Here is a 24,600-nt window from a genome sequence, read left to right on the forward strand (position 1 = left end):
ACAGCTCATACTGTTGGATTGGAGACTAAGAGCCTGATTCTTATTTTACAGTAGAGCCACTTTACACACTGTGGCAGAATACAGGGTATTCAAGGTGGGTGCAAATGTAAATTGCAGAGTAATACTGCCACAACAACGTATGGTGGTCATACCAAGAATGGTAATCAGGCCCTAACTGTCTGCACAATGTACAAGGCAGCGTAGAATCAGAGTTGAAAATGGATTAAATAATAGGATTAAATATTATTACAGTTTCCCAAATTTTACCAAAATATTGCAGGCTGCTATCTTTTGGCATCTATTTTTACTTATTTAACATATATATATAATATGCAAATTAACTGGCAGCACTTCATGGAAATATTTTAACAAAGCTGGAGCAATACAGGTGCACTATACAGGGACCTGTTGAACCAAAGAACTGTGAACTTATCCGAAAGGTTTCTGGGACTTTTTCAAACATTGTTGATGTTTATCATGTCTTTTTGTTTCTTCGTGACCATCCCCATTGCCTTGAATACTGGGAACCAGAAGTGGAGCTGAAAAGACAGAAAAGGTGTGTTAGCGATATGTTACCACTGAGTACCAGTCCTTCACAGACCCTGCCATCCAGCATCTTAAACACCAAGAGCTATTTTTGCATAGAAATCCATTAAAATATGTATTTGGGTAGTTCATTGTTTTTTGTACGTGAAAATAAAAAGTTCTTCTCGCTATATGCTATTTGCAGTATCCATCCAATTGTGTTTTACAAAGAGAAGTGTATTAACCATAGTGCATCTTGATCTGCTAGAAACTGAACATTGTTAGCAGTAAGAAGCTGATTACTAATACCAGGTATTTCATGTTTGGATCATGAGAACACCATTTATAAAGTAGGCACTTTCCACACATATATGAAGACACAGTCCCTGCCCTGAAGAGCTCAGAGTCTGGGAAGTCGAATATGCCAGTGCATGATTATCTGGCCTGTTTAGGTGTGCCTGTGTGTTCAAAGACAGTTCATGTGTTGTGTGGATAGGACAACATGGTGACAGAACTGCAACTTACCTCCGGCCCCAATACAGGAAAACACTTAAGCATGTACTAAAGTCCATTTCTATTCAGGAAAGTATATTAGCATGTGCTTAAAGTTAAGCTAATGTCTAAGTACTTTCCTGAACTGGGGCCTTTATGATCAAGCAGACCAAAACCCTGGATTCAGCTACACCTGGACTTTGGAAAAGTTCTGATCTGAATCTGAACTGTGCAGTTATTCTGAGAAAGCATGTGTGTGAGCACACACGCGCGCGTGAGAGAGAGAGAGAGAGAGAGAGCGAGAGCAAGCTCTTTTTCCATAGTGTTCATGGCTTACCGTTGTAGCAAATGAGTTCAATTTCCTTTTTACATTTTTCTGTGGAAACTTTGATCTTTTTCTCAGTAGTTTTGCATGCAGATAATGTATCCGTTTCATCTCTATGTTGGGATAAAATGAAGTTGACACAAGTATTTTAAGTTGCGTCAGGGTGGTGGAGAATAATGCAAATATTATTAGACAAAAGATGATGCATCCAAGCTGGATCCATGTTGAGGAGAGCAAAAACTCTGGCTTAGGGAGGCATTCATGCTTAAACAGAGAAGAGCTAAAGTTAAGATTCATTGTCTTGCGCTCCCCATTGTTGAAAATAAACGTGTTTTCATTTTTCTGTATGGGGGGAAAAAGCTGGTTTTAGTACTAATTACTTACTTTTAAAATAGTTATTGCATTTAATATTCATCTGTGCAGTTATCTGTATTAGACATGATGATCATTCTAGCCCATCTCCGGTCAATGAAGGATTGTTCATAACAGTATGTTTACTAGTGAACTCTCCAGTTGTGTTTGAAATGTGCCAAATGATAGGATTTTCACCATGTCTCTTTGGAGTCTGTTCCTCAGTCTAAGGGGTCAAACTGTCAGGAGCTTTTTCTTGATGATATTGTCCCTCTCCTTAATTTTATCCTTTTCCTACTGTATACCATTTCAATTATTCCTCTCTGGTGTTTGCACCCTTCAGATATTTGTAGTCATGTCTCTGCTTACTTTTCAGTTAGGCAAGAGCTAATTACACTCTCCTTTAGTCCAGATTTACAGGAGTGTAAATGAAAGTGATATTTTACTTCTTAATCTTTCCTCATAATCTACTCTCTCTACCCCCCGCCCAGTAACTTTTGTTGCTTTTCTCTGATCTCTTTGGTATATCTGATGATTAATAGCTAAAGAGCGGGTGAGGGAAATTTATTCACAAAGATACTGTGTAAATGAGCCAGTGGATAAGAGAAGAAAGACCACATTAGACATTCAATATGAAACATAGATACAAAAAATGGAGCTAGATTGTGCCTGCCTTTATCAGGAGTTAAGTGCTCAAGAGGTTGCAGGCTTCATTCTGCTTGACTAGTCTTTGGCCTCTGTCTCTGAGACTGACAACTATGGGGCCAATTGTGGTGAAGATAGGGTGGTTTTTTTCATGTGGATACCTGCCTACAGGGTACTAGAACCGCTCCATAGGATCCAAATTTCATAGACTTCAAGGAAGTTGAAATAAAGGTTTGAACTTTGCCGCCTGGGCTCAAATCTACCAGGAATTGTACTCATTTCCCACACAGCAGAAAACTGAACAGTAAGCAGAAGGCTACATTGTTCAGTCAAATCCATCTCTACGTGACCAGACAGCTCTCTGCAGAACACAGTTTGGATTACCCTGTTTGTGTGCTACTGCCCTCTATTACAGAGACTCAGTACTGCTCATTTGTCCAGTACAGGTAGAACTGATCAAAAGTCAGAATCTCCATCCCATGAAATTCTGGTATTTTGACAATCACTTATGTCCAGGTTCAAATATTGAGTATTTTTGGGAAATTAAAAGTCCTGAATGAAATGTGGAAACGTTTTGCTTCTGCTCAGTGAACTTCACCTGAGCTGCCCTGCTGCCTCAAAGGAGTTGCAACTCTAGTGCCTCATATCCCCATTCTCATCTTTGGATCTGGCCCCGCAGCCAGATTACATCCCCCATGATGCACCTTGACCACAGGATTCCCATTATATCCCACCGTGGCCCACCCAGAGGGGAAACTGCAATGTATCATGTATGTTATCTGGACAGAGAGCCTACCCAATAGGGGAAAATGAAGCCCACAAACTATAAGTTCCCTGAGACACTGCAGTAATACAAGTAGATTTAATTAGACAAACTGTAATGTTTCAACTGGGGAAAATTCCAATCCAAAACGTTTTGTTTCAATTTTCCCACAGAAATCTTTGATTGTGCAGAAACCATGCTTTCCACAGGAAAAACATTTTGTTTGCAAATTCTTGACCAGCTGCAGTTACTAGTCTTGTAAAGTGAACAGCTCTCTACCTTTGGAGAAGAAGGGTTGGATTAAGGCAATTGCCTCTTAGTAGCCCCATTCCCTTGCAACCCCATCCACATCCACTCCTGTAAAGGGTGAGGGGAAAGAAAGAAGTGCAGAGCCTGCTGCTTATAGTATGGTGGAGGTGGAGAGCTGTTCACTTTACAAAGCACACTCACAGATGCCACTACTTGAAAAAATAAGAAGCGTGTGAGAGTGCCATAAAGCACACTGTTTGGGAAGGCTGAGGGACCATTATCCCCAGAAAGGCCACTGCTCAGGAGGGCAGTGGACCAGCATCTTCATGGAACCCACTGTGTTGGGAATTCCTCTCACCCTTCCTACAGAACCTATCGCTGTGCTGGGGGATGTTCCCACAACAGTCCTCTTTGTGGGTGGGGGCTGCCCCCTACAAAGTGATCTGGGTGTGGGACCTTCCCTGTAAAGCCCTCTGCTCAGAGCCAAGAGCATCCTTCAAGGACGCCACTGTTCTTGTCTGAGTGACACAGTGAAAATCCCTACATGGATCTTTATTTACACAGTTTGGGAGAAAGCCAGAGCATTAGAACTCTCTGCTTAGATGCAGAATGGAGGGAGGAGGTCCCCAGCCATCTGGTTGGGGTTGTCAAGGTCTCTCCCTCTGAGTAGCTGTGGGTCCCAAAGAACAGCAAGTGTAGCCCAGAGCCCTCTTCCCCAGACCTACCATGCTTATTGCTTAAAATTTGTAGAGGCAGGAAGTCTGGCCCTTTGAAGAAGGGGGATCTGAGGTTCTACCTCATGCTTGCTGTGAAGATCAGCAAGCATGAAACCTGTGAAGATCAGAGTGGCCCTGATGTGCAGTAGAGCTGCCATAGTACATTCCATTATACTGTTTATGCTCACATACTTCCAGAAATTTTGCAAATTGATTTCAAGGACTGTATATGAGAATCCTTTGCAGTGCTCACTGGCTAGGGAATAAAAAAGCAGTAACTGGGAGTGAAACCTGAACTCAAGTTTTCTCCATAGCATTGTAGACCACCCCCAGAAATATGAGAGGCAGTGGATTTGAATTTAGTAGTCTCTGGGTTTTAAAGGTGAGTTTCTTCTGTACTTCCCTTTTGAAGAGGGGCCATCAATTTTATTTTATTTATTGAAATGAGTAAGAGAAAGGAAAAAAATCCCTTGGCAGATCAAATATTAAGTAATTTTAAATCCCTTTCTGTTTGGTTGTAACTTGAAGCAAAATACCTAATTATTTTCCTCTTTTTAAGAACCCTCCTCTTCAGAACACCTGAGATTTTTATAATTGTTTCTTGGATAAATGAACTCTTTTTTTTTTTTTTTTGGGGGGGGGGGAATTAACCCCAAGAGGAAGTAATAAGAAATGTACCTGCTGAGCAGCAAGAAATCAACAGTAGAGGAATGAACATGTGCTACACATAGCATGGTACACATAGTTAAACATCTTGAAATCCCTTTGAAACTTCTTGATTCCCCAAGGTATCAAGAAGTTGTGTACTTTATGTAAGGTTTCTAGGCCTTAATTCTGCAAGCCACCTGGGGCGGGCAGACCTCCTGTGCCTTTGCAGGCCCCACTGATCTCTATGTGGCTCCACCCATGGAGCAGCTTGCAGGATCACAAACTTTGTTTGCAAGTATCAGAATTTGAGGGTAAAATGTTGATTGTTCCCCCCCTGTGGCATTCCATTGTGAGATCCACTGTAGGTATTTAGCAAAAAGAAAAGGAGGACTTGTGGCACCTTAGAGACTAATCAATTTATTTGAGCATAAGCTTTCGTGAGCTACAGCTCACTTCATCAGATGCATACTGTGGAAAGTGTAGAAGATCTTATTATATACACACAAAAAGCATGAAAAAATACCTCCTCCCACCCCACTCTCCTGCTGGTAATAGCTTATCTAAAGTGATCACTCTCCTTACAATGTGTATGACAATCAAGTTGGGCCATTTCCAGCACAAATCCAGGGTTTAACAAGAACGTCTGGGTGGGGCGGGGTAGGAAAAAAACAAGGGGAAATAGGCTACCTTGCATAATGACTAAGCCACTCCCAGTCTCTATTCAAGCCTAAGTTAATTGTATCCAATTAGCAAATGAATTCCAATTCAGCAGTTTCTCGCTGGAGTCTGGATTTGAAGTTTTTTTGTTGTAAAATAGCGACTTTCATGTCTGTAATCGCATGACCAGAGAGATTGAAGTGTTCTCTGACTGGTTTATGAATGTTATAATTCTTGACATCTGATTTGTGTCCATTTATTCTTTTACGTAGAAACTGTCCAGTTTGACCAATGTACATGGCAGAGGGGCATTGCTGGCACATGATGGCATATATCACATTGGTGGATGTGCAGGTGAACGAGCCTCTGATAGTGTGGCTGATGTGATTAGGCCCTGTGATGGTGTCCCCTGAATAGATATGTGGGCACAGTTGGCAACGGGCTTTGTTGCAAGGATAGGTTCCTGGGTTAGTGGTTCTGTTGTGTGGTATGTGGTTGCTGGTGAGTATTTGCTTCAGGTTGGGGGGCTGTCTGTAGGCAAGGACTGGCCTGTCTCCCAAGATTTGTGAGAGTGTTCGGACATCCTTCAGGATAGGTTGTAGATCCTTAATAATGCGTTGGAGGGGTTTTAGTTGGGGGCTGAAGGTGATGGCTAGTGGCGTTCTGTTATTTTCTTTGTTAGGCCTGTCCTGTAGTAGGTGACTTCTGGGAACTCTTCTGGCTCTATCAATCTGTTTCTTCACTTCCACAGGTGGGTATTGTAGTTGTAAGAATGCTACATAGAAATCTTGTAGGTGTCTGTCTCTGTCTGAGGGGTTGGAGCCAATATAGTTGTATCGCAGAGCTTGGCTGTAGACGATGGTTCGTGTGGTGTGATCAGGGTGAAAGCTGGAGGCATGTAGGTAGGAATCGTGATCAGTAGGTTTCCGGTATAGGGTGGTGTGTATGTGACCATCGTTTATTAGCACTGTAGTGTCCAGAAAGTGGATCTCTTGTGTGGACTGGACCAGGCTGAGGGTGATGGTGGGATGGAAATTGTTGAAATCATGGTGGAATTCCTCAAGGGCTTCTTTTCCATGGGTCCAGATGATGAAGATGTCATCAATATAGCGCGAGTAGAGTAGGGGTGTTAGGGGATGAGAGCTGAGGAAGCGTTGTTCTAAATCAGCCATAAAAATGTTGGCATACTGTGGGGCCATGCGGGTACCCATAGCAGTGCCGCTGATCTGAAGGTATACATTGTCCCCAAATGTAAAATAGTTATGGGTAAGGACAAAGTCACAAAGTTCAGCCACCAGGTTAGCCGTGACATTATCGGGGATAGTGTTCTTGATGGCTTGTACTCCATCTTTGTGTGGAATGTTGGTGTAGAGGGCTTCTACATCCAGAGTGGCCAGGATGGTGTTATCAGGAAGATCACCGATGGATTGTAGTTTCCTCAGGAAGTCAGTGGTGTCTCGAAGGTAGCTGGGAGTGCTGGTAGCGTAGGGCCTGAGGAGGGAGTCTACATAGCCAGACAATCCTGCTGTCAGGGTGCCAATGCCTGAGATGATGGGGCGCCCAGGATTTCCAGGTTTATGGATCTTGGGTAGTAGATAGAATATCCCAGGTCGGGGTTCCAGGGGTGTGTCTGTGCGGATTTGATCTTGTGCTTTTTCAGGGAGTTTCTTGAGCAAATGCTGTAGTTTCTTTTGGTAATTCTCAGTGGGATCAGAGGGTAATGGCTTGTAGAAAGTGGTGTTGGAGAGCTGCCGAGCAGCCTCTTGTTCATATTCCGAACTATTCATGATGACAACAGCACCTCCTTTGTCAGCCTTTTTGATTATGATGTCAGAGTTGTTTCTGAGGCTGTGGATGGCATTGTGTTCAGCATGGCTGAGGTTATGGGGCAAGTGATGCTGCTTTTCCACAATTTCAGCCCGTGCACGTCGGCAGAAGCACTCTATATAGAAGTCCAGTCTGCTGTTTCGACCTTCAGGAGGAGTCCACCTAGAATTCTTCTTTTTGTAGTGTTGGTAGGGAGGTCTCTGTGGATTAGTATGTTGTTCAGAGGTATGTTGGAAATATTCCTTGAGTCGGAGATGTCGAAAATAGGATTCCAGGTCACCACAGAACTGTATCATGTTCATGGGGGTGGAGGGGCAGAAGGAGAGGCCCCGAGATACTGAAATTGTGGAAAAGCAGCATCACTTGCTGACCCAACACTCTCACAAATCTTGGGAGACAGGCCAGTCCTTGCCTACAGACAGCCCCCCAACCTGAAGCAAATACTCACCAGCAACCACATACCACACAACAGAACCACTAACCCAGGAACCTATCCTTGCAACAAAGCCCGTTGCCAACTGTGCCCACATATCTATTCAGGGGACACCATCACAGGGCCTAATCACATCAGCCACACTATCAGAGGCTCGTTCACCTGCACATCCACCAATGTGATATATGCCATCATGTGCCAGCAATGCCCCTCTGCCATGTACATTGGCCAAACTGGACAGTCTCTACGTAAAAGAATAAATGGACACAAATCAGATGTCAAGAATTATAACATTCATAAACCAGTCAGAGAACACTTCAATCTCTCTGGTCATGCGATTACAGACATGAAAGTCGCTATTTTACAACAAAAAAACTTCAAATCCAGACTCCAGCAAGAAACTGCTGAATTGGAATTCATTTGCTAATTGGATACAATTAACTTAGGCTTGAATAGAGACTGGGAGTGGCTTAGTCATTATGCAAGGTAACCTATTTCCCCTTGTTTTTTCCTACCCCCCCCCACCCAAGACGTTCTTGTTAAACCCTGGATTTGTGCTGGAAATGGCCCACCTTGATTATCATACACAATGTAAGGAGAGTGGTCACTTTGGATAAGCTATTACCAGCAGGAGAGTGAGTTTATGTGTTTGTGTGGGGAAAGGGTGGGGGTGAGAAAACCTGGATTTGTGCTGGAAATGGCCCAACTTGATTATCATACATATTGTAAGGAGAGTGGTCACTTTAGATAAGCTATTACCAGCGGGAGAGTGGGGTGGGAGGAGGTATTTTTTCATGCTTTTTGTGTGTATATAATAAGATCTTCTACACTTTCCACAGTATGCATCCGATGAAGTGAGCTGTAGCTCACGAAAGCTTATGCTCAAATAAATTGGTTAGTCTCTAAGGTGCCACAAGTACTCCTTTTGTTTTTGCGAATACAGACTAACAGGGCTGTTACTCTGAAACCTGTAGGTATTTAGAATGCCAATTACTAGAGAATTCATAGATCATTTAGGTGGAATCCTCTTCCTAGCACACAAGCTTTTAATGCCTGTTAGTCAGCTTGGGTGGCTGATGATGCTGTTATGGGTAAAGCAGCCCAGAATAAAGAGTATAAATTGTTAAAATGGCCTCCGGTACAAAAAGTACTGTGTATAGAGAGCTGGAATCCTTGTGTGTTTACAAGGAAATGAAGTTATTCATAAAGAGGAATTAAACACTAGAGCTTTCTTCTGAGACATATCTTCCATCTGTTGCCTTTCTCTGTGATAAACCAAGGGCGTCACCATTTTGTGTCAGAGTACTGGTTTCTGTTTAAAATATTCTGTGATTTCAATCCCTCCCCTAAGAAATCTTTCAGTAATGTCACACTCCCAAGAGTTTGTATTTAAACAATACGTGAAGATTCAGGGTAACTCGTTGCCAGAAAGTTTATGGTGATTGGGCTCAGTGGCACAAATTTATGAAGGGGAAGCTGTTGTGAATAGAAACCACAGGGAGGCTGGAAGTTCCTTATGGAAGACATGATCTGGAACTTACTTTGTGTAAGGGTCTAACTAGAATAAAGTTGACACCTCACCCATTCACCTGACTGATTTTGTTTGCGGCACCTACTTTGGCCTACTGCAAGTTGCAGGCGGCTCTTTTAGATGGAAGCCATTTCTATGTTATAAATGCTCAAGGGAACGCTTTAAATAAAATGTGGTCACAGAGATCTTCTTCCTCACTCAGGAGCAAATCCAAATTGGAGACTGCATGGAATACATGTGTAAGTGTCACTGTGCAATATATTTGAGGAACACTGGGGGGTTGGTAAAATAGTTTTAACGTTTGCTCCTGTGTGATTCAATATTCTGTTAAATGGTGAAATCTTTAAACAACTCAGCTGCACACAGAGACATCTCTTCTGTCACTTTCATGGTAATATCATTTACTATAAAAGTGGTGACCTTCAGTGATATTATCACTAATAGGCTTCATGGATTATGCTCTTGGGAGCAAAGGACAGAGAGTTTCAAGCAGAAGGACCTCTCTGTAGAACTCCATACCACCAGAGAGCATCTTGTTAGAATGCAATGCAAAACTTATCTCTTTGTGTGGACCTTCCCCATAAGACATCAACATACGGAATGGCTGGTGAAACTGTCCCTTCTCCTATATATCTTCCCCTAGAAATATGAAACCAAAGAAAGAGCAGAGAAGTGTCTGGTCCCATACAGCAAAATTACTTGAAGCATTGTATTCGGCGCACAGACACTATGGTAATGGCCCTACTAGAAATACGTGACTAGATGGGTAACGGTGACTTCTCTGGAATGAAAGAGTCGAGAGAAGTATCTATGGGCCTGATCGAGCATCCACTGAAGTCAAGAGGAATTTTTCTATACTAAAACTTATCAGGAGCAATATATTGTATTATAGGTAAAGTACTTACTTGGTACCTGACTTTCAAATTAACCTCTAGCTTTGGTAATGCTTGGAGATGCTTGCTCACTGAAAAAATTAGCCAGTAAAGCAAATAATCTACTGCTGCAAACAGAACCCAGATGCAAAGATTAGTAAATACAGGGATTAGAATGCGTCCTATGCTTTTCCTTTCCTTGTGTGTTAGGCGGAGGGATGGGACTATCACATACTCTTTTCTTTCTTTTTTACTGAGTGGAAGAACACAGGGCTTTCTTTGCTGCCTTTGGTGCTCATCAAATTCAATGAACTGTTTTGTAATGTAAATATTCTTAAACTTCACACTATGAGTGCCCAAGAACTTTCTGAAGAAAAGGTATGTGCCAAGAGGAACTAGAAGAATCCCTATTATAGGCAACAGCCTCTGGCTTATATAGGGCTGTATAGCCAGTATAGAAGATATATGGTTAGTAACACTCTGGATTTGTTGTTTTGTGGTGTTTAACTTCATTTTCAAATCTTCATCTGAAATTAAGTAAGAGACACTGAATTTGTCACTCAGTGATACTACTTCTTCCACTGGGTTACTTAAACGTTTAGCCTCATTATAAATCCACTGAATTATTTTAATATAGAGTTTTATAAAGGCAAATTGCTCAATCTCTAGATTGCAAGCTACACTGTCTGCCAATATCTTTAGGTTGTGAAAAATATTTTGGATCGTGCCAGCTACCACAACACCAGTCCCAGCGGCAATAAGCGCATTTCTACCTTCACGCAAGCTGCAAGAAAGAACAAACAGCGTGCCAAAGCAGCGCATGTGCTTGGAGGAACACAACCCAATAGACAGGCCAATCCAGGTGGACCCAGAAATTGCTAAGGAAACCAAAGGATAGGGTGCTAGAAAGGAATGCAAGCCAAGAAATAAGAGGCTGCTTATGATGAAGCTAACAGTACAGCAAACTGCAAAAAGCTGCAACAGATTCTTCCATCCAGGCTTCCTCTCTGATACAAAAAGTCCCCAAATGTGTTGAGTTATTGAGGCAAAAATTCTCATTTTCTTCTGAAGGTTGGTAATCCACCTCTGGCTCATACTAGAAATAAAGGAAAACAAAACATGGCATTAGTCACAGTTAGCTGCAGTCTATTAGTAATATGCTTTCAACTGACTGACCAACAACTCTTTGCATTACAAAATCTGCAGAGGGGTTGGGAAGAGAATGGGGCAGCTAGAGAGGTCTCTGAACCAGAAGGATCACTTCTATGGTGCAAAAGGATAGCTCCAGCTGTATGCCCATTCAGTCCTTTACCTCTCACCAATTTCCCAGACAGAGAAAGGCAAAAGAGGCAGTGTCAAGGAAAACCTGGACATATGGTAACCCTATAACCTTAAAGACTCACTCTTGCCCTCTATAACCTTATTTCCTATGTGCCGCTGTGTGTGTGTGTGTGTATGTATGTGTTTAAATTAGAGCATTTTTGTGAAATTAAATCAACATTTGCTAGGTAATAATATATTTCCTGCAACCACATCCTTTTTTCCCTTCATTTTTTACAATATGTTCTTTATAGTGAGATTTCTCCAAAGATACAGGACAAATTTATATGCATATTAAAGTTTTAACATATTATAATGTCAGATACCAATTAAATAAGACAAACTATTGCAATTTTGTCCTGTAATAGGAAGCTGTTGTCTTTACAAATACCATTTGAAGATATTACACTGGGTTTTCTTTCGCCTGAACACAGCAGATTACCAGTAATTAGGCTAGTAGTTCATACAAATACCGTATTTTACTTGCACTTGAGTTTATGAATTCACTGAAGCGTTCATTGTATTGTGTGTCTCTTCTTCTCCTTGTTGTTACTTATTTGGTTTTAGCAGTATTTGCATATGATACAAAGTAAGAGAGGATCAGGTTGCCTAGTGGTTAGAGCAGGGCCCTGATTCCAGCTATGTTCTAGTCTGAGACTTCTTTGTTCTATTCTCCACTCTGTCATTGCCTCATTGTGGCTTGGCCATCCAGGTGTGGAGCATAACCTAATGGCTCCTGCATGCTCTCAGCACTCATTGACTTTCAGTGGGAATGTAGGGTACACAACAGATCTTTGGAAATATGGAACCCCTACCACTACCAGGCTTGGAGAAGCCATTTAATCTCAGTTCCTGAGTTTACTCAGCTGTAAAATGACTGCAGTAGCAGTTGGTAGCTATAATGCTTGACACATCAGAGGAACGTTATAATTAATGTTTGTAAAGTATTCTGGGACCTTCAGGTGGAAGGTATCATGCCAGGCGTCAGATAAGTGACTCAGGGACAGAACTGGGAAGAGAACATGGGAGAAACCAAATTCTTACCCTAGCCACTAGAAAAGATGCTCCTTCCTATCTAATCTATCGTGATCATTCTCATCTCCTTATGCATTGTATGTATTGCTGTGTGAGCTCATGATCTCCTTTCCGGTGGGTTAGTACACAAGGACAGAGTCCCTGGAATGATGACATGAGCTCAGTCACCGCAGAACATGTATTTATTATTGGAAAAGAGGACAGAATCACAACCTGTTGCTGAAAAATTCCTCTCAATGTTACTCCATGAGCCAGGGGTCCTTCCAAATTGGAGGAGCCACGGCCTTTAGGGGCTGGCTACGGATGTGACGCACATGCATACACCCAGCCAGCACAGTAACTCTGTTACAGTATGTAGTCTAGTTCAGCGTTCCTCAGATGTGGCCACCGTGGCCACATGTGACCACCAGGGGCTTTTCTTGCGGCCACAGCCTCCTGGGCTGTGATGGAGAGGGAGGGGCCCCTCCCCCTCCCTGTTGCACCTGGATGCACTGCCCTGATGTTGGTTGCTGGGGCTACCAGCAAGGATTGGATCCTGCCCCCCTCTGGAGTCACCTGGGGCACAACGCTGGAGGACCAGGCAGCCAATGAGTTCCCTGCCTTCCCAGGAGCGGTGGAGCTAAGACTTTGGGCTTCAGCCCTGGGGTGACAGGCTGTAGAACTGGGGCTTCAGGCTCCAGCCCTGGACTCTGGCTTCACGACGGCAGGCCCCAGACTCCAGCCCCACAGCTTCGGGCTCCATCTCTGGGCCCTGTCCTCCAGCTGCAAGGCTTCAGGCTCTGGCAGCAGGGCTTCAGGCTCCAGCCCCCTGCTACCTTCTCCAGCCCCCAACCTCCATCTCCCCTGGCCCCCACTGCCTCCCTCGACTCTCCATGCAGGGCTTTATTTGTCCCCAGGCTTGCCAGGGCTAAGTAAGCCTGCTGTGAAAAGTGATACTTGTATGTTTGTAAATATCACTTTTCACCACAGACTTACTAGCTAGCAATAAATAAATACATGTCCAAATCATTGTAATTTGTGCATATTTATTTGGTTTTCCTAAAGCTAATTAAGCATTTTATGAAAAAGTGTGAGTGCGGTCACCAGCAAGAGTTGGTGGTCCTCTTTTGAGGCCACCAAAAAATTTGTCCTGGTAGTTAGCACGGCTAAGGGATTACTTGCGTATTATTATTGTAGCAGGATTTTGTAAATGGATTATTATAGTCTCACCTAATAAGGAAACCTTTAATCTACACATTAGAAAACAAATACACGTATTTAAATTTTAATATTAGCCATGTGCACAGTGGCGGGACAGAGGTGGATCAGCAGAGGGCCAGGAATCAGAGGATTTGCAGCTTGCAGGTACTTTAGTCTTTCCCCTCAGCAAAGGGAGTGGGTCCAGGACTGTGGAAACTACTCCACCTATTAGGCTGGTGTAGCATCTAAAGAGCAGCAGAGATTTTACCCCACAGCTTGTGTGAGAGGATTCCTTCCCCTCGTGCCCCTATTACAATACTCCAGTCCTCAAATGAGTTAGGTTAAATAGATCTGGTGTTCAATTTTTTGCAGGCTGAGACAGGGCCGTCCTTAGCCATAGGCAGAATAGGGCAGCCACGTAGGGCACCACTCTGCCTAGGGCACCACTGTGCTGAGAGTCCGGACAGACGGGAAGCAGTGGAGCATGTAAGAGCAGGGCTGCTGGGTCCTAGAGAGAGCCGCATGCAGCACAGTCTGAGGGAGGGGATTGGCTGCTGGGGTCTCTGGGAAGGGGAGGGGGGAGGGGTGGGGGAAGGAGGAACTCACCTGTGAGTGTGACTCTCTCCCCTGGCTTGAGGTGAGGCAGGCTCGGCGGCTGCAGTGTCCTTTGTTGCCCCCCATAACATCCATTCTTCTCCCCCACTCCTGCCACGGAGCACCCCCCGTTTCCCCCCACCACGGAGCACCCCTCTCTCCCCCCTCCCCTCCGGCAGGGCTGGGTTGGGTGAGGGGAAGGGGGGGGGCTGAGTGGGTGCGTGCTGAGGAATGAAAGTGACAGTAACTCACTTCCTTGGCAGCCAGCCAGGATTGGAAGGGTCACATGCAGCTGGCTGGGCCAGATAGCATGTGTGAAAAATCAGGGTGGGGGTTGGGGTAGGGTGACCAGATGTCCCACTTTTAACGGGACAGTCCCAATTTTTGGGTCTTTTTCTTATATAGGCTCCTATTACCCTCTACCCCCGTCCTGATTTTTCACACTTGTGGTCTGGTCACCCTAGGTGGGGATAATTGGTGCCTCTATAAGACAAAGCCCTAAATATCGGGACTGGCCCTATAAAATCAGGACATCTGGTCACCCTAGCTGGGGAGTGTGTCTCTCCCCTGGGCTGGCAGCAATCCGTCTTATCCGGGGGGAGCTGCGCAGGGCAGGATGAGCTGCTGTGGCTCCGGGGGTGCCCCGTCCCTGAGATCAGATGCAGTGCTAACTTCACCTTGGTCCATTGGGCTGGTGATGGTGCCCATTGGCATGTGATCAGACCTGAGGGTTTGCTGCTGCTCTTGCCGCTCTGCACCCCAAGAGGTGGATTTGCAGTTTTCCACCTATCTCCTCTTCTACTGCAGCTGTTGGACCAGCAGGCTGGGGCGTGAGTGAGCCAAGCATGAAAGCAGTACTGTGTTGCCATTTAGATTGTCATTTGACAACTTTGTTTGCCAAAAATGCTTGCTAACAATCCTGAATCCAATTTTAATATATTTTTTAAAATCAATATCTTAGCCAAAACCAGAGAATTAAGTTGTTGACAATTATTTGCGACAGGTTTGGCTTGGGGCAGGGAGTGGGCCAGTTTTCATCAGAGAAACAAAAAATGTTGACGGGCTTTCCTATAGCCCTGTTACTGCTAAATAGAGCCCTCCAACAACTGTAATATGCTCAGCTCCTTACTAGTGTATAGAGTGACCATATGGTATACACAGAGTCTCATGCTTTTTTTCCCCAGTGAGTCAGTGTAGCTTTTGCCAGCCCAGAGGTTGGGCAGCCAATGTCTTACGTTTTCACAATGTTTTGTCCAACTTTCATAAAGTAAATACACAGTTAATATGAGTTAAAAAGGCCAGGAACGCTTCCTTGTGAACAATCTGTGCAGCAGATCATGCTGGAACTGTGAGAATGTCAGTTTTTGATGGAACTTTAGAGGCAGTGATTTGTCATGTATTTCTGGCCGTGCCCAAAATGAGCTGCTATTGCTAATGTCTTTCCAAACAAAAATAAGGCACAATAGGACTCCTGTCGCATTTCTGTGCTGCCTTAATCGAGATGAGATGATTCTGGGCTGACTTCATTTTGGTCCCTTTGTGCTTTACTTAGGAGTAAAATTAGGGTTATATTTTCCCACTGCTTGGAAACCCAGCTGATTAAACTGTATGATGCCATTGATCTATTTACAGTATAAGGTTGATAGAGAGTTGTAACTAACATTAAGATGGATGCCCATGATACATTTAAAACTAAAAAGTGGCTTTGTAAAAATGACATGGGTGTCCAACTCTACTGTGTCTCAGTCAGGGCGGAGCGCCTTGTGAGGTGTGTTCACACTAGCTCAAGGTCACAGACTCACAACTATCCTATATTAGTTATTTTAAATAATATTTCTGATAATCTGATAATTTAAACAGCTATTTCTTTAAAAAAACAATCTTATAAGTTATGTCATATCGAAAACAACTTTCTGGGTCACAAAAAAGAAAACGGAAAGATGAAATAGGATTAGCTGTACAAGCACAGAAGGGTTCTCTACTTAAGTTTGTATGTCATGAAAACAACAAAGTTGATCAAGATCATCAAGTAACTGCCGAAGAAAATTTTTATGCAGATGAAGTTCAAGAAACGCAACAACACACAGAACAATCATTTGAAACAGATGCAGACACAAAACAAGAAATTACAACAGTTGAAACTGTACTAGCATGGGATATAGATGACATTGGCACATGGCCGCAATCTTTAAACAACAAATTCTGTGCCATTATACTTAAGAAATGCCCTAGGAGAATAAAAGGTCTTGAATATCCTAAACACATTAGAGGTAGGAAATTCACAGAAAACAATTACTACAAAAGACTTTCTGATGGTGAAATTGTCAACAGATGATGGCTTGTGTACTCTAAATGCAAGGATGCTATATTTTGTTTTTGTGAGAATGTCAGTTTTTGATGGAACTTTTCAATAGTTTTTCAAGCTTTTCAATAGTTGCAATTTTAAGATAGCAATCATGGGTATTAATGATTGGAAAAATCTTAGTCACGTATTACTGCAACATGAAAAGGCACAACACCACATTGAAAGTATATCTATCAACAAACAATCTTGCTTTTAGAGGAAGCGTTAAGAAATTATTTCAGCTCAAAAATGGCAATTTTTTGGGCCTTGTACAACTGCTGGAAAAATTTGACACAGTGATGAGTGAACATCTCCGAAGAGTAACTGAAAATGAAATACATGAGCACTATTTGGGACCAAGAATTCAAAATGAACTGATCATGCTAATGAGTGATAAAGTGAGAGACAAAATTGTTTAATTGGTTACTTTGGCAAAATATTTTGCCGTAATTCTAGATTGCACTCTGGACATAAGTCATCAAGAACAGATGTCGTTAGTAGTGAGATTTGTCAACATTAGTGATTCAGCACAGATTACAGTTAAGGAATTATTTATCACATTTTTAGAAGTAGAGGACACTACAGGTTTTGGACTTCTTCAAGCTCTCCTTGATGAACTAAAACGAATGGGATTGTCCATAATGAACATTAGAGGACAAGGCTATGATAATGGTCCCAATATGAGAGGAAGCATTTCTGGTGTGCAAGCTAGATTGCTAGCATAAAATCCACAAGCCTTTTTTGTTCTGTGTGCATACAACAGCCTTAATTTGATTTTGTGTGATATGGCCAAGTCTTCTGTAGAACCTATTTCTTTTTTTGGTTTGCTGCAACGCATTTACGTGCTCTTTTCAGCTTCCACTCAACGATGGCAAATATTCAAAGCACATGTCAATACTGTTAAGCCTCTATCTGAGACATGCTGGAAAAGCAGAGAAGAAAGTGCAAAAAGTTGAGATATCAATCTGAGGAAGTGTACGAAGCACTGGTTCCTATTTTGGAAGAAGCCAGAGATCCAAAAGCTAAAAGTGAAGCACAATCATTGGCCTCTGAAATATCCAGCTTCAAGTTTCTAATATCTGTCTTAATCTGGTATGACATTCTTGTTAAAATCTCAAGTGTAAGCAAAATAATGCAGAGTCCAATGATGCAGCTTGATTCAACACTTACCTTACTAAACAACACAGGAGACTTTTTAGTGAAATACAGAGAAAATGGATTCAAAGAAGCACTGGTTACAGCAAGAGAGCTTGTACAGGCACACGGTGTAGAACCAAAATTTCCATGTCTGAATGTGAAATGAGTTTCAAGGAAAAAACAGCAAGCAGAATATGAAGGCGCAGATAAGCCCATAGACGATCCAGAAAAGAAATTTGAGGTTGAATTTTTTAATGTTGTGATGGATAAAGCAATATCAGCCGTTGATGAAAGGTTTAATACCTTACGAGCATACCATGAACAGTTTGGCTTTTTGTATGACATAACTAAATTCAACGAAATAGGAAAACAAGAGCAGCAAATGACGGAGTGCAAGAGCCTAGAGAGCCTCATGAAGCACGGTGATAGTTTTGATTTAAATGGACTTGAACTGTACTAAGAATTGAGTACATTGTCATCAATGTTGCCACATGCAAAATCAGTGATGGACATTGTACAGTTTATTCATATCAGGAAGCTTGTTGACATATATCCTAATGTGTACATTGCCACTTGTATTCTACTGACAATTCCCGTAACAGTAGCTAGCAACAGGAGAACCGAGTTTCTGAAAACTAAAGCTCATTAAAAACTATCTCCGTTCTACAATGAGTCAGGAACGATTGACTGGTCTTGCTATTCTTACAATCAAACAAGACATCACTTTGTCTTTGTCATACGATGACATTATTACTGATTTTGCAGCCAAAAAAGCCAGAAAAATCGTTTTTAATTAAAAACAAATCCTTGTTTCAATACCTCTTCATAGAAATTTCCAATAAAATGTTGACAAATTTAAAAAAATATATTATTTGCATCATTCTGTCAATAAATCAGAATTTTTTGTATAGCGCTACTTCTTTAGTGCTAGTCCATCAACATTACAGTGTGCTTAATTAAGTTAAACTGTTTTTAATAAAGTGCATGTGGCAAGTTTTCCAGTACTGTAAGCTTATGTTTATGTTGCTAAGATCAAGTCAGGCATAGGGGCAACAGTTTAAAAATCCTGCCTAGGGCACCATAAATCCTAAGGACAGCCCTGGGCTCAGAGACCTTCTATGAAACTCCTAAGATACTTAGAGCTGTAGTCCTGTGGTGGTACAAGAAATTTTTAAGCTCTGCTAAGGAAGCAGGCAAAGCTTATAAGCTCTGCAAACCAGATCAAGGAGACTGCAAACTCTGATGGTGAAGCTTTGGTAAGTTCTACGGGTCAGCTGGTGAAAATTGTCATAGCTCCACAATGGAATCAAGCACAGAACTGGAGGGCCACAATGGAGATATGACTGGAGGGTCTGACCTAGGATACTGAAAAGTTCTGGATTTCTGTTCTTTAATGAATAATTTATATAAATCAAATGCACATATTTTTAGCATTAATGTAACATTAAGGCAAGCACTCAAATGTGAGACAATCACAAATTATAAGGTTGATTTCTCTTGCAGCATCCCTTTTACACAAGCATACTTTCTATTCCTCTTCTCCTTATTATATAGATACTTCAGTGCATTATTGTTTGTTAATGATTATACTCCCAAAAAATATGTAGGCAGCGATACATGGCCGGGGAGCTCAGCATACATCACAGAAAAGATCACCCGGATCTAAGATAGCTTCTGAAATTAGGGAGATGAAGAGAGAAAGAAATACCAAAGCAAGACTTTGGACACGAAAAGTCAGGATGGTGGACCCATGAAATATGCATAAACTCTGAAAACAAACTTGAATGTCTAATTCCAGGAAGAATGGGCTGTTGTTATGAGTTGCAAAAATTGGCATGTGTTTGCATATCACTTCACTACAGTTAGCAAATACAGGGCCAGATTGTCCCTAGTCTTTGTGCTGATATGCAGTGGGGAGTTCATAAGGGGCTATTAATGGTCGGAGTCCCATGGCCCCTGTGATAAATGCAGAGGGGGGCGGGGAGCTCCCTTTTATGAACACCCAGCCAGCCAGTTAGCTGTAAAATCCCTCTTGGTGCCTGTTCTCTGCTTGCTTTACCTGTAAAGGTTAACAAGACCACAGCTAAAAGAAAAGGAGTGGGCACCTGACCAAAAGAGCCAGTGGGAAGGCTAGAACTTTCAAAATTGGGAAAGAAACTTTCCATTTCTCTGTTGTTCTTGGGAGACGAGAGACAGAGCAGCAATGCTATAAGCAGGAATGCTGTGTAAGGCTTCAACCAGATATAAAAATTCATCTTCCATACCTAGAAGAAATCATTGGACAGGGCATGTTTAAGTAGATGCAATTAGGTTTATTTCTTTGTTTTGGCTTGTGGATCTCTCTGTGCTAACCCCAGATGCTTTTGTTTGCTTGTAACCTTTAAGCTAACCCCCAAGAAAGCTATTTTGGGTGCTTAATTTTGGGAATTGCTCTTTTAAAATCTAGCAAAAGCCTAAGTTCCAGATGTATTTTCTTTCTTTTTTTGTTTTTAATAAAATTTACCTTTTTTAAGAACAGGATTGGATTTTGGTGTCCTAAGAGGTTTGTGCATGTTGTTTGATTAGCTGGTGGTAATAGCTAATTTCCTTTGCGAATACAGACTAACAGGGCTGTTCCTCTGAAACCTTTGTTTTCTTTCTCAGCTCTTCCCCTGAGGGGTGGTGGTGAAGGGCTTGAGAGTATCCCACAGGGAGGAATTCCCAAGTGCTCCTTCCTAGATCCAAGGGTGTTTTTTTGTATTTGGGTGGTGGCTGTGTTTACCAAACTATGGTCAGAGAAAAGCTGTAACCCTGGGAGTTTAATACAAGCCTGAAGGGGCAAGTATTAATTTTTAAAATCCTTGCAGGCCCCCACCCTTCTGTACTCAAAGTGACAGAGTGGGGATTTGGCCTTGACAGCCCCATTTTCCTTCCATAGTCACCCAGGGCAGTCAGTACAGTGCCTACGTTTGGGAGTGCTCGGAAAGTGATTGTGCACAATCCTGTCCCCAGTCCCCACAGCTCCACCTCACAGCCTACTCAGAATAGTGCCAAAATCACACAATCATCACTGATTGCAACCCACCTGCTCAGCAGCTGTTTGTTTTATTCCGCCACCACCCAATTCTTAAATATAAAATGTCATCACCTTAATATAGCAGGATCACTATAAAGGGTGAACACTGGAGACTTTCTAAAAAACAACAACAACAAAAACCAAAAGTCTTGAAAGCCAAAAATTCTTTGGAGTTGCATCAGCTACTTGCTCTCTAAAACAGCTGATCATCCTTGGGGCTAGAAATTAACACCCTGGTTCAGAATTAGAAACAGATCTGTGTGAAATGGTTCAGCTAAAAATCATGAGTCAGTCCTTAAAACAAGTGGTAAAGTCTGAGAGCTTTCTGGAACTTCTAATATGGAAAAAGTAAATCAGTGAAGCTATGCTAACATATGGCTACACTGCATTTTAGTAGGAGGGGAAAAAACAATCCCTCTATATCTACTGTAATATCGAGGCAAAGTGCCCTCCACCAAAGGGCCTCATCCTTTTGTGTCTGTTGCCTAGTTTTGGAGCATTTTGCCCACCAGAGACCCTGCACTTTCATTTTTACAAGTCCCATGTCTTCCTTTTAAGAATGCAACATGGTTATCTTTGTATTCCCCAGCATACACTGATTTTGGGGATCATTGCCATTATATGTAACAAAAAGAGAAACCAGCTTGGGAAAGCAATTCCCCCACTAGATTCCTATTTTCTGTCAGCATCTATATATTATTGAGTGAAGGTGAATCCTAGTGATCCGAGCAAAAGATGGGAGCCAGAGACTGCTGACTTGGTGCTGGCTTGATTCTTCCTGTGTCCTCTGGCAAGTCACTCAGTGAATCTGTGCCTCAGTTTCCCCAACTGTAATTTAGCTATTTAAAATGGGAATCCTCATAATCATCTACTTTTCTGGGTAGTTGTCACCTCTGCGGGATCACAGGTCGGGAAGGTTGCTTCTTGTACCCTCTCCCAATCTCTTGATCACCGATAATCTAGCTATTCCTTTTTACTTCACATTCATATTCTAGAACTAAAATCAAAGACAAGAAGTATCAGTGGTGCCGAAGGGAAAGGAGACCAACATGGGAACATTTCTGAAAACATCTCTATACGCTGTAGTCTGCTACATATATAATGTAATAAGAGCTATATTACTGAAATACAGCTTCACTACCCTGGTCCAAATTCTTTATTGCCTTTTTTTAAAAATGACTTTCACCTTGGAAGAAGCATGCAAAATTCTGTCTCATAAAAATGTAAAGTGAGAGAATTAATGGAATTTGTCAGCTAATATAAACTAGCTTCCACAAAATATTTTGACTTGTCAGTGCAAATTCTAAATCAAACCATGAGACAATATAAACATGGCTTATTTGAAAGTCATGATTGCATATTGTAAAGGCATACAGTCAAATACTGAAGTCCTTACTCCATTTTGACACAGTCTTTTCTTGGGAAAAGCCCAAGGACTGCAATGTTGTCTAGTCCATACACAAGTTGTTGGGTGGGGGTGGGAACTTGCATAATCACAGTCTGCTTCATGCCAATCTAAAGTCAAGTATAGTTTGACCACAAATGGCCCCATTATTTCAACAGCTACTTGAAGGCAAAAGATTACTCATAAGGAAAGGGTGGCATTATGAAACCATTCCCCATACAATACACAGTATTTTTATACAAAGCAAAAGTTTTATTAATGGCTGCATTTGACATTGTGATTTTGTCTCATGCATTATACTTGTGCTTTGCATGCTATCTAATTTGCTTTTTAAAATCCACCGACTGTATACAGAATACATAAAAGTAGGAAAAAGAAAATCACATATGAGTTTCAAAATATTCACTTCCCACCTCCCCACCCCGTTTCAGCCATCAGGGTTACATTGAGACTTACAGTTGTTATTTCACCTTTTTAGAAGCACCAGGAAATACTATGAGGGTTTTATGAAGAGAAAAAATAAATGTAGAAAAGTTGGTTAAAACTTCTGTTTGCTTGATAAGTGTGGGGCATTCAGCACAGAAATTAGAGCCTGGCCCAGAAGCCCACTGAAGTCAATGGAAAGAGTCTTAGGGTAAGTTTGCACTGCAATAAAATACCCATGGTTGGCCCATGTTAGCTGACTTGGGCTGTGGGACTATAAAATTGCACTTCAGACGTTTGGGCTCAGGCTGGTCCCAGAGGTTTACTGATCCCAGACTCCATCCTGAGCCCGAATGTCGACACTGTAATTTTATAGCCCTGCAGCCCCACAAGCCCGAGTCAGCCATTGGTGATTTATTGCAATGTAGACATACCCTTACTGACTTCAGTCAGGCCCTTGGTGTTTAATGGAAGGTTCGTATATTTAAATTGTATTTAGAGGGGGGAGCGATGGCAACAAACACATGTCAATTACAATACATTATGATACATACATGAATATGTAACTAAAATAGAAACATACAGTAATACAAAGAAAATTAGGTAAAGTAACTATCCATAAACAGACAAACAAAGATGTATCTAAACACCACATGTTCTTAATAAGGATCAAATAACAATTGACCACCTTTGAGGTATATGACTCAGTAAAGATAATAAATAGTGCAAGGTGGAATGGATTTATTTTATTCTTTAGGCTAGTAAGTTTCTCCCCTGTAAACACATCCAATACTGAGCCAGATGCTCACAGAAGACACATAGTGATTATGCCATGGGACAGCGATAGTAAGTCTTGCAGCTACTAAAAGAAAATGGAGGAAGGTATACATATTTCTAATAGGAACATTGCTAACAACACCCCACAATGTTATGGACACAGGCCCCGATGCTGCAGACCTTTAAAAACATGCTTAACTTCAAGCACAAATGTAATTTTTTGTATTTTTGCAGCCATAGTTAATTGTGTGGGAAATCCCAAATGTAACTTCCATTTAGATTAGTTCCCCAAATATTTGTATGAATGTACAATTGAACCACCTATGTTCTGGAAAAAGCCTAAAGCTGAACTGCAGCGCCATCGTTTAGGATCAGATCTTCAGCTGGTGTGATTTGCTGTAGCTTCACTAACTTTACCGGAGCTTCCGTGAGTTACACCAGCTGAGAATCCGGTCTTCAAAGTGAATGCTTAGTCCTGGAATATTAATTTAATTTTTTAACAGTGTAAAATCAGTACTTAGGTACAAACAGTTAACTGATTTTCCACTTCAAGCCCCTTTTAGAATAGGATCCTAAAGATTTACTTACCCTAAAGATTGGAAAGTTCTTCCGTAAAGCACATGAAGATACTTTGGGTTGCTGTACTTCTTGATTTTGGTGAGAAGCAGGGGCTGGAGCTAATAAAAAGTTTCACGTGAGTCACTTGTCCCCCTGCTCCCCTGCTGAGTCAGGCACACCACAGTTGTGAAATTATTTTGGTTTTGACAAAGATAAATGAGGATGTAACTCATGCACAAAACTGAAATAATGTATCATTTGCAAGTGCCATTTTTTCTTAAAACTTTCCTTCTGTCAGAATAACAGAGATCAACAAATGAGTTTTAGGGACAGACTTGGATACCTTTAACTTTGGTTGAATTGTGCTTTACTCCACAAGTGCTCCCATTGAAATCTATACAAGCAGTTATGGAATAAGGTGCTGCTCACCATGAGTAAGGATTTTGGAACATAGACCTTAGGAAATACATAAGGAATTCTACCAAGGTTATACACCCTAAGATAATTCTTGAATTGTGTAAAATGTAGAACTGGTTGGTCCTTAAGCTTAAAACAGGGCTTTTGTATGCACATTTAACTGTAAAAAATGTCTTAACAAGAGACAGAAAAATACCCAACACTACATAAGTGTTTTATATTTTCAAAGTTCTCCTCTGTAATGAACTAACTAATTCCCATAACACCTCTGAGCTAATTAAGTATGTGAGCAGGCACCTTTCACAGCCTGCATAAAAACATG

At 41.8% G+C, this 24,600-nt stretch overlaps 1 protein-coding gene and 1 pseudogene across 1 annotated transcript; one reads left to right on the forward strand and one right to left on the reverse strand.

Moving 5' to 3' along the window:
* Positions 1 to 287: 287 nt before the first annotated feature.
* On the reverse strand, positions 288 to 23,943 carry DCSTAMP (dendrocyte expressed seven transmembrane protein). The gene is made up of 4 exons (XM_048837193.2): positions 23,892 to 23,943; positions 10,068 to 11,130; positions 1,355 to 1,684; positions 288 to 539 (listed from the first exon to the last, which is right to left on the reverse strand). The coding sequence occupies exons 2-4, from the start codon at positions 11,127 to 11,129 to the stop codon at positions 456 to 458; spliced, it is 1,476 nt and encodes a 491-aa protein (XP_048693150.2). The 5' UTR covers position 11,130; positions 23,892 to 23,943; the 3' UTR covers positions 288 to 455.
* LOC142070705 (zinc finger MYM-type protein 1-like) lies at positions 16,665 to 18,103 on the forward strand (annotated as a pseudogene).
* Positions 23,944 to 24,600: the final 657 nt, after the last annotated feature.

The sequence above is a fragment of the Caretta caretta genome, chromosome 2, assembly GCF_965140235.1.
Source record: "Caretta caretta isolate rCarCar2 chromosome 2, rCarCar1.hap1, whole genome shotgun sequence".
NCBI lineage: Eukaryota > Metazoa > Chordata > Testudines > Cheloniidae > Caretta > Caretta caretta.

Excerpts from the sequence above, each read along its gene's own strand:
- DCSTAMP (XM_048837193.2), bottom strand. The coding sequence starts at position 11,129 with ATGAGCCAGAGGTGGATTACCAACCTTCAGAAGAAAATGAGAATTTTT. Across the intron at positions 1,685-10,067 it reads ATTTGAAAGTCAGGTACCAA|AAAAATGAAAACACGTTTAT; the intron begins GTAAGTACTTTA and ends CCCCCCATACAG. Across the intron at positions 540-1,354 it reads TGAACTCATTTGCTACAACG|CTCCACTTCTGGTTCCCAGT; the intron begins GTAAGCCATGAA and ends CTGTCTTTTCAG.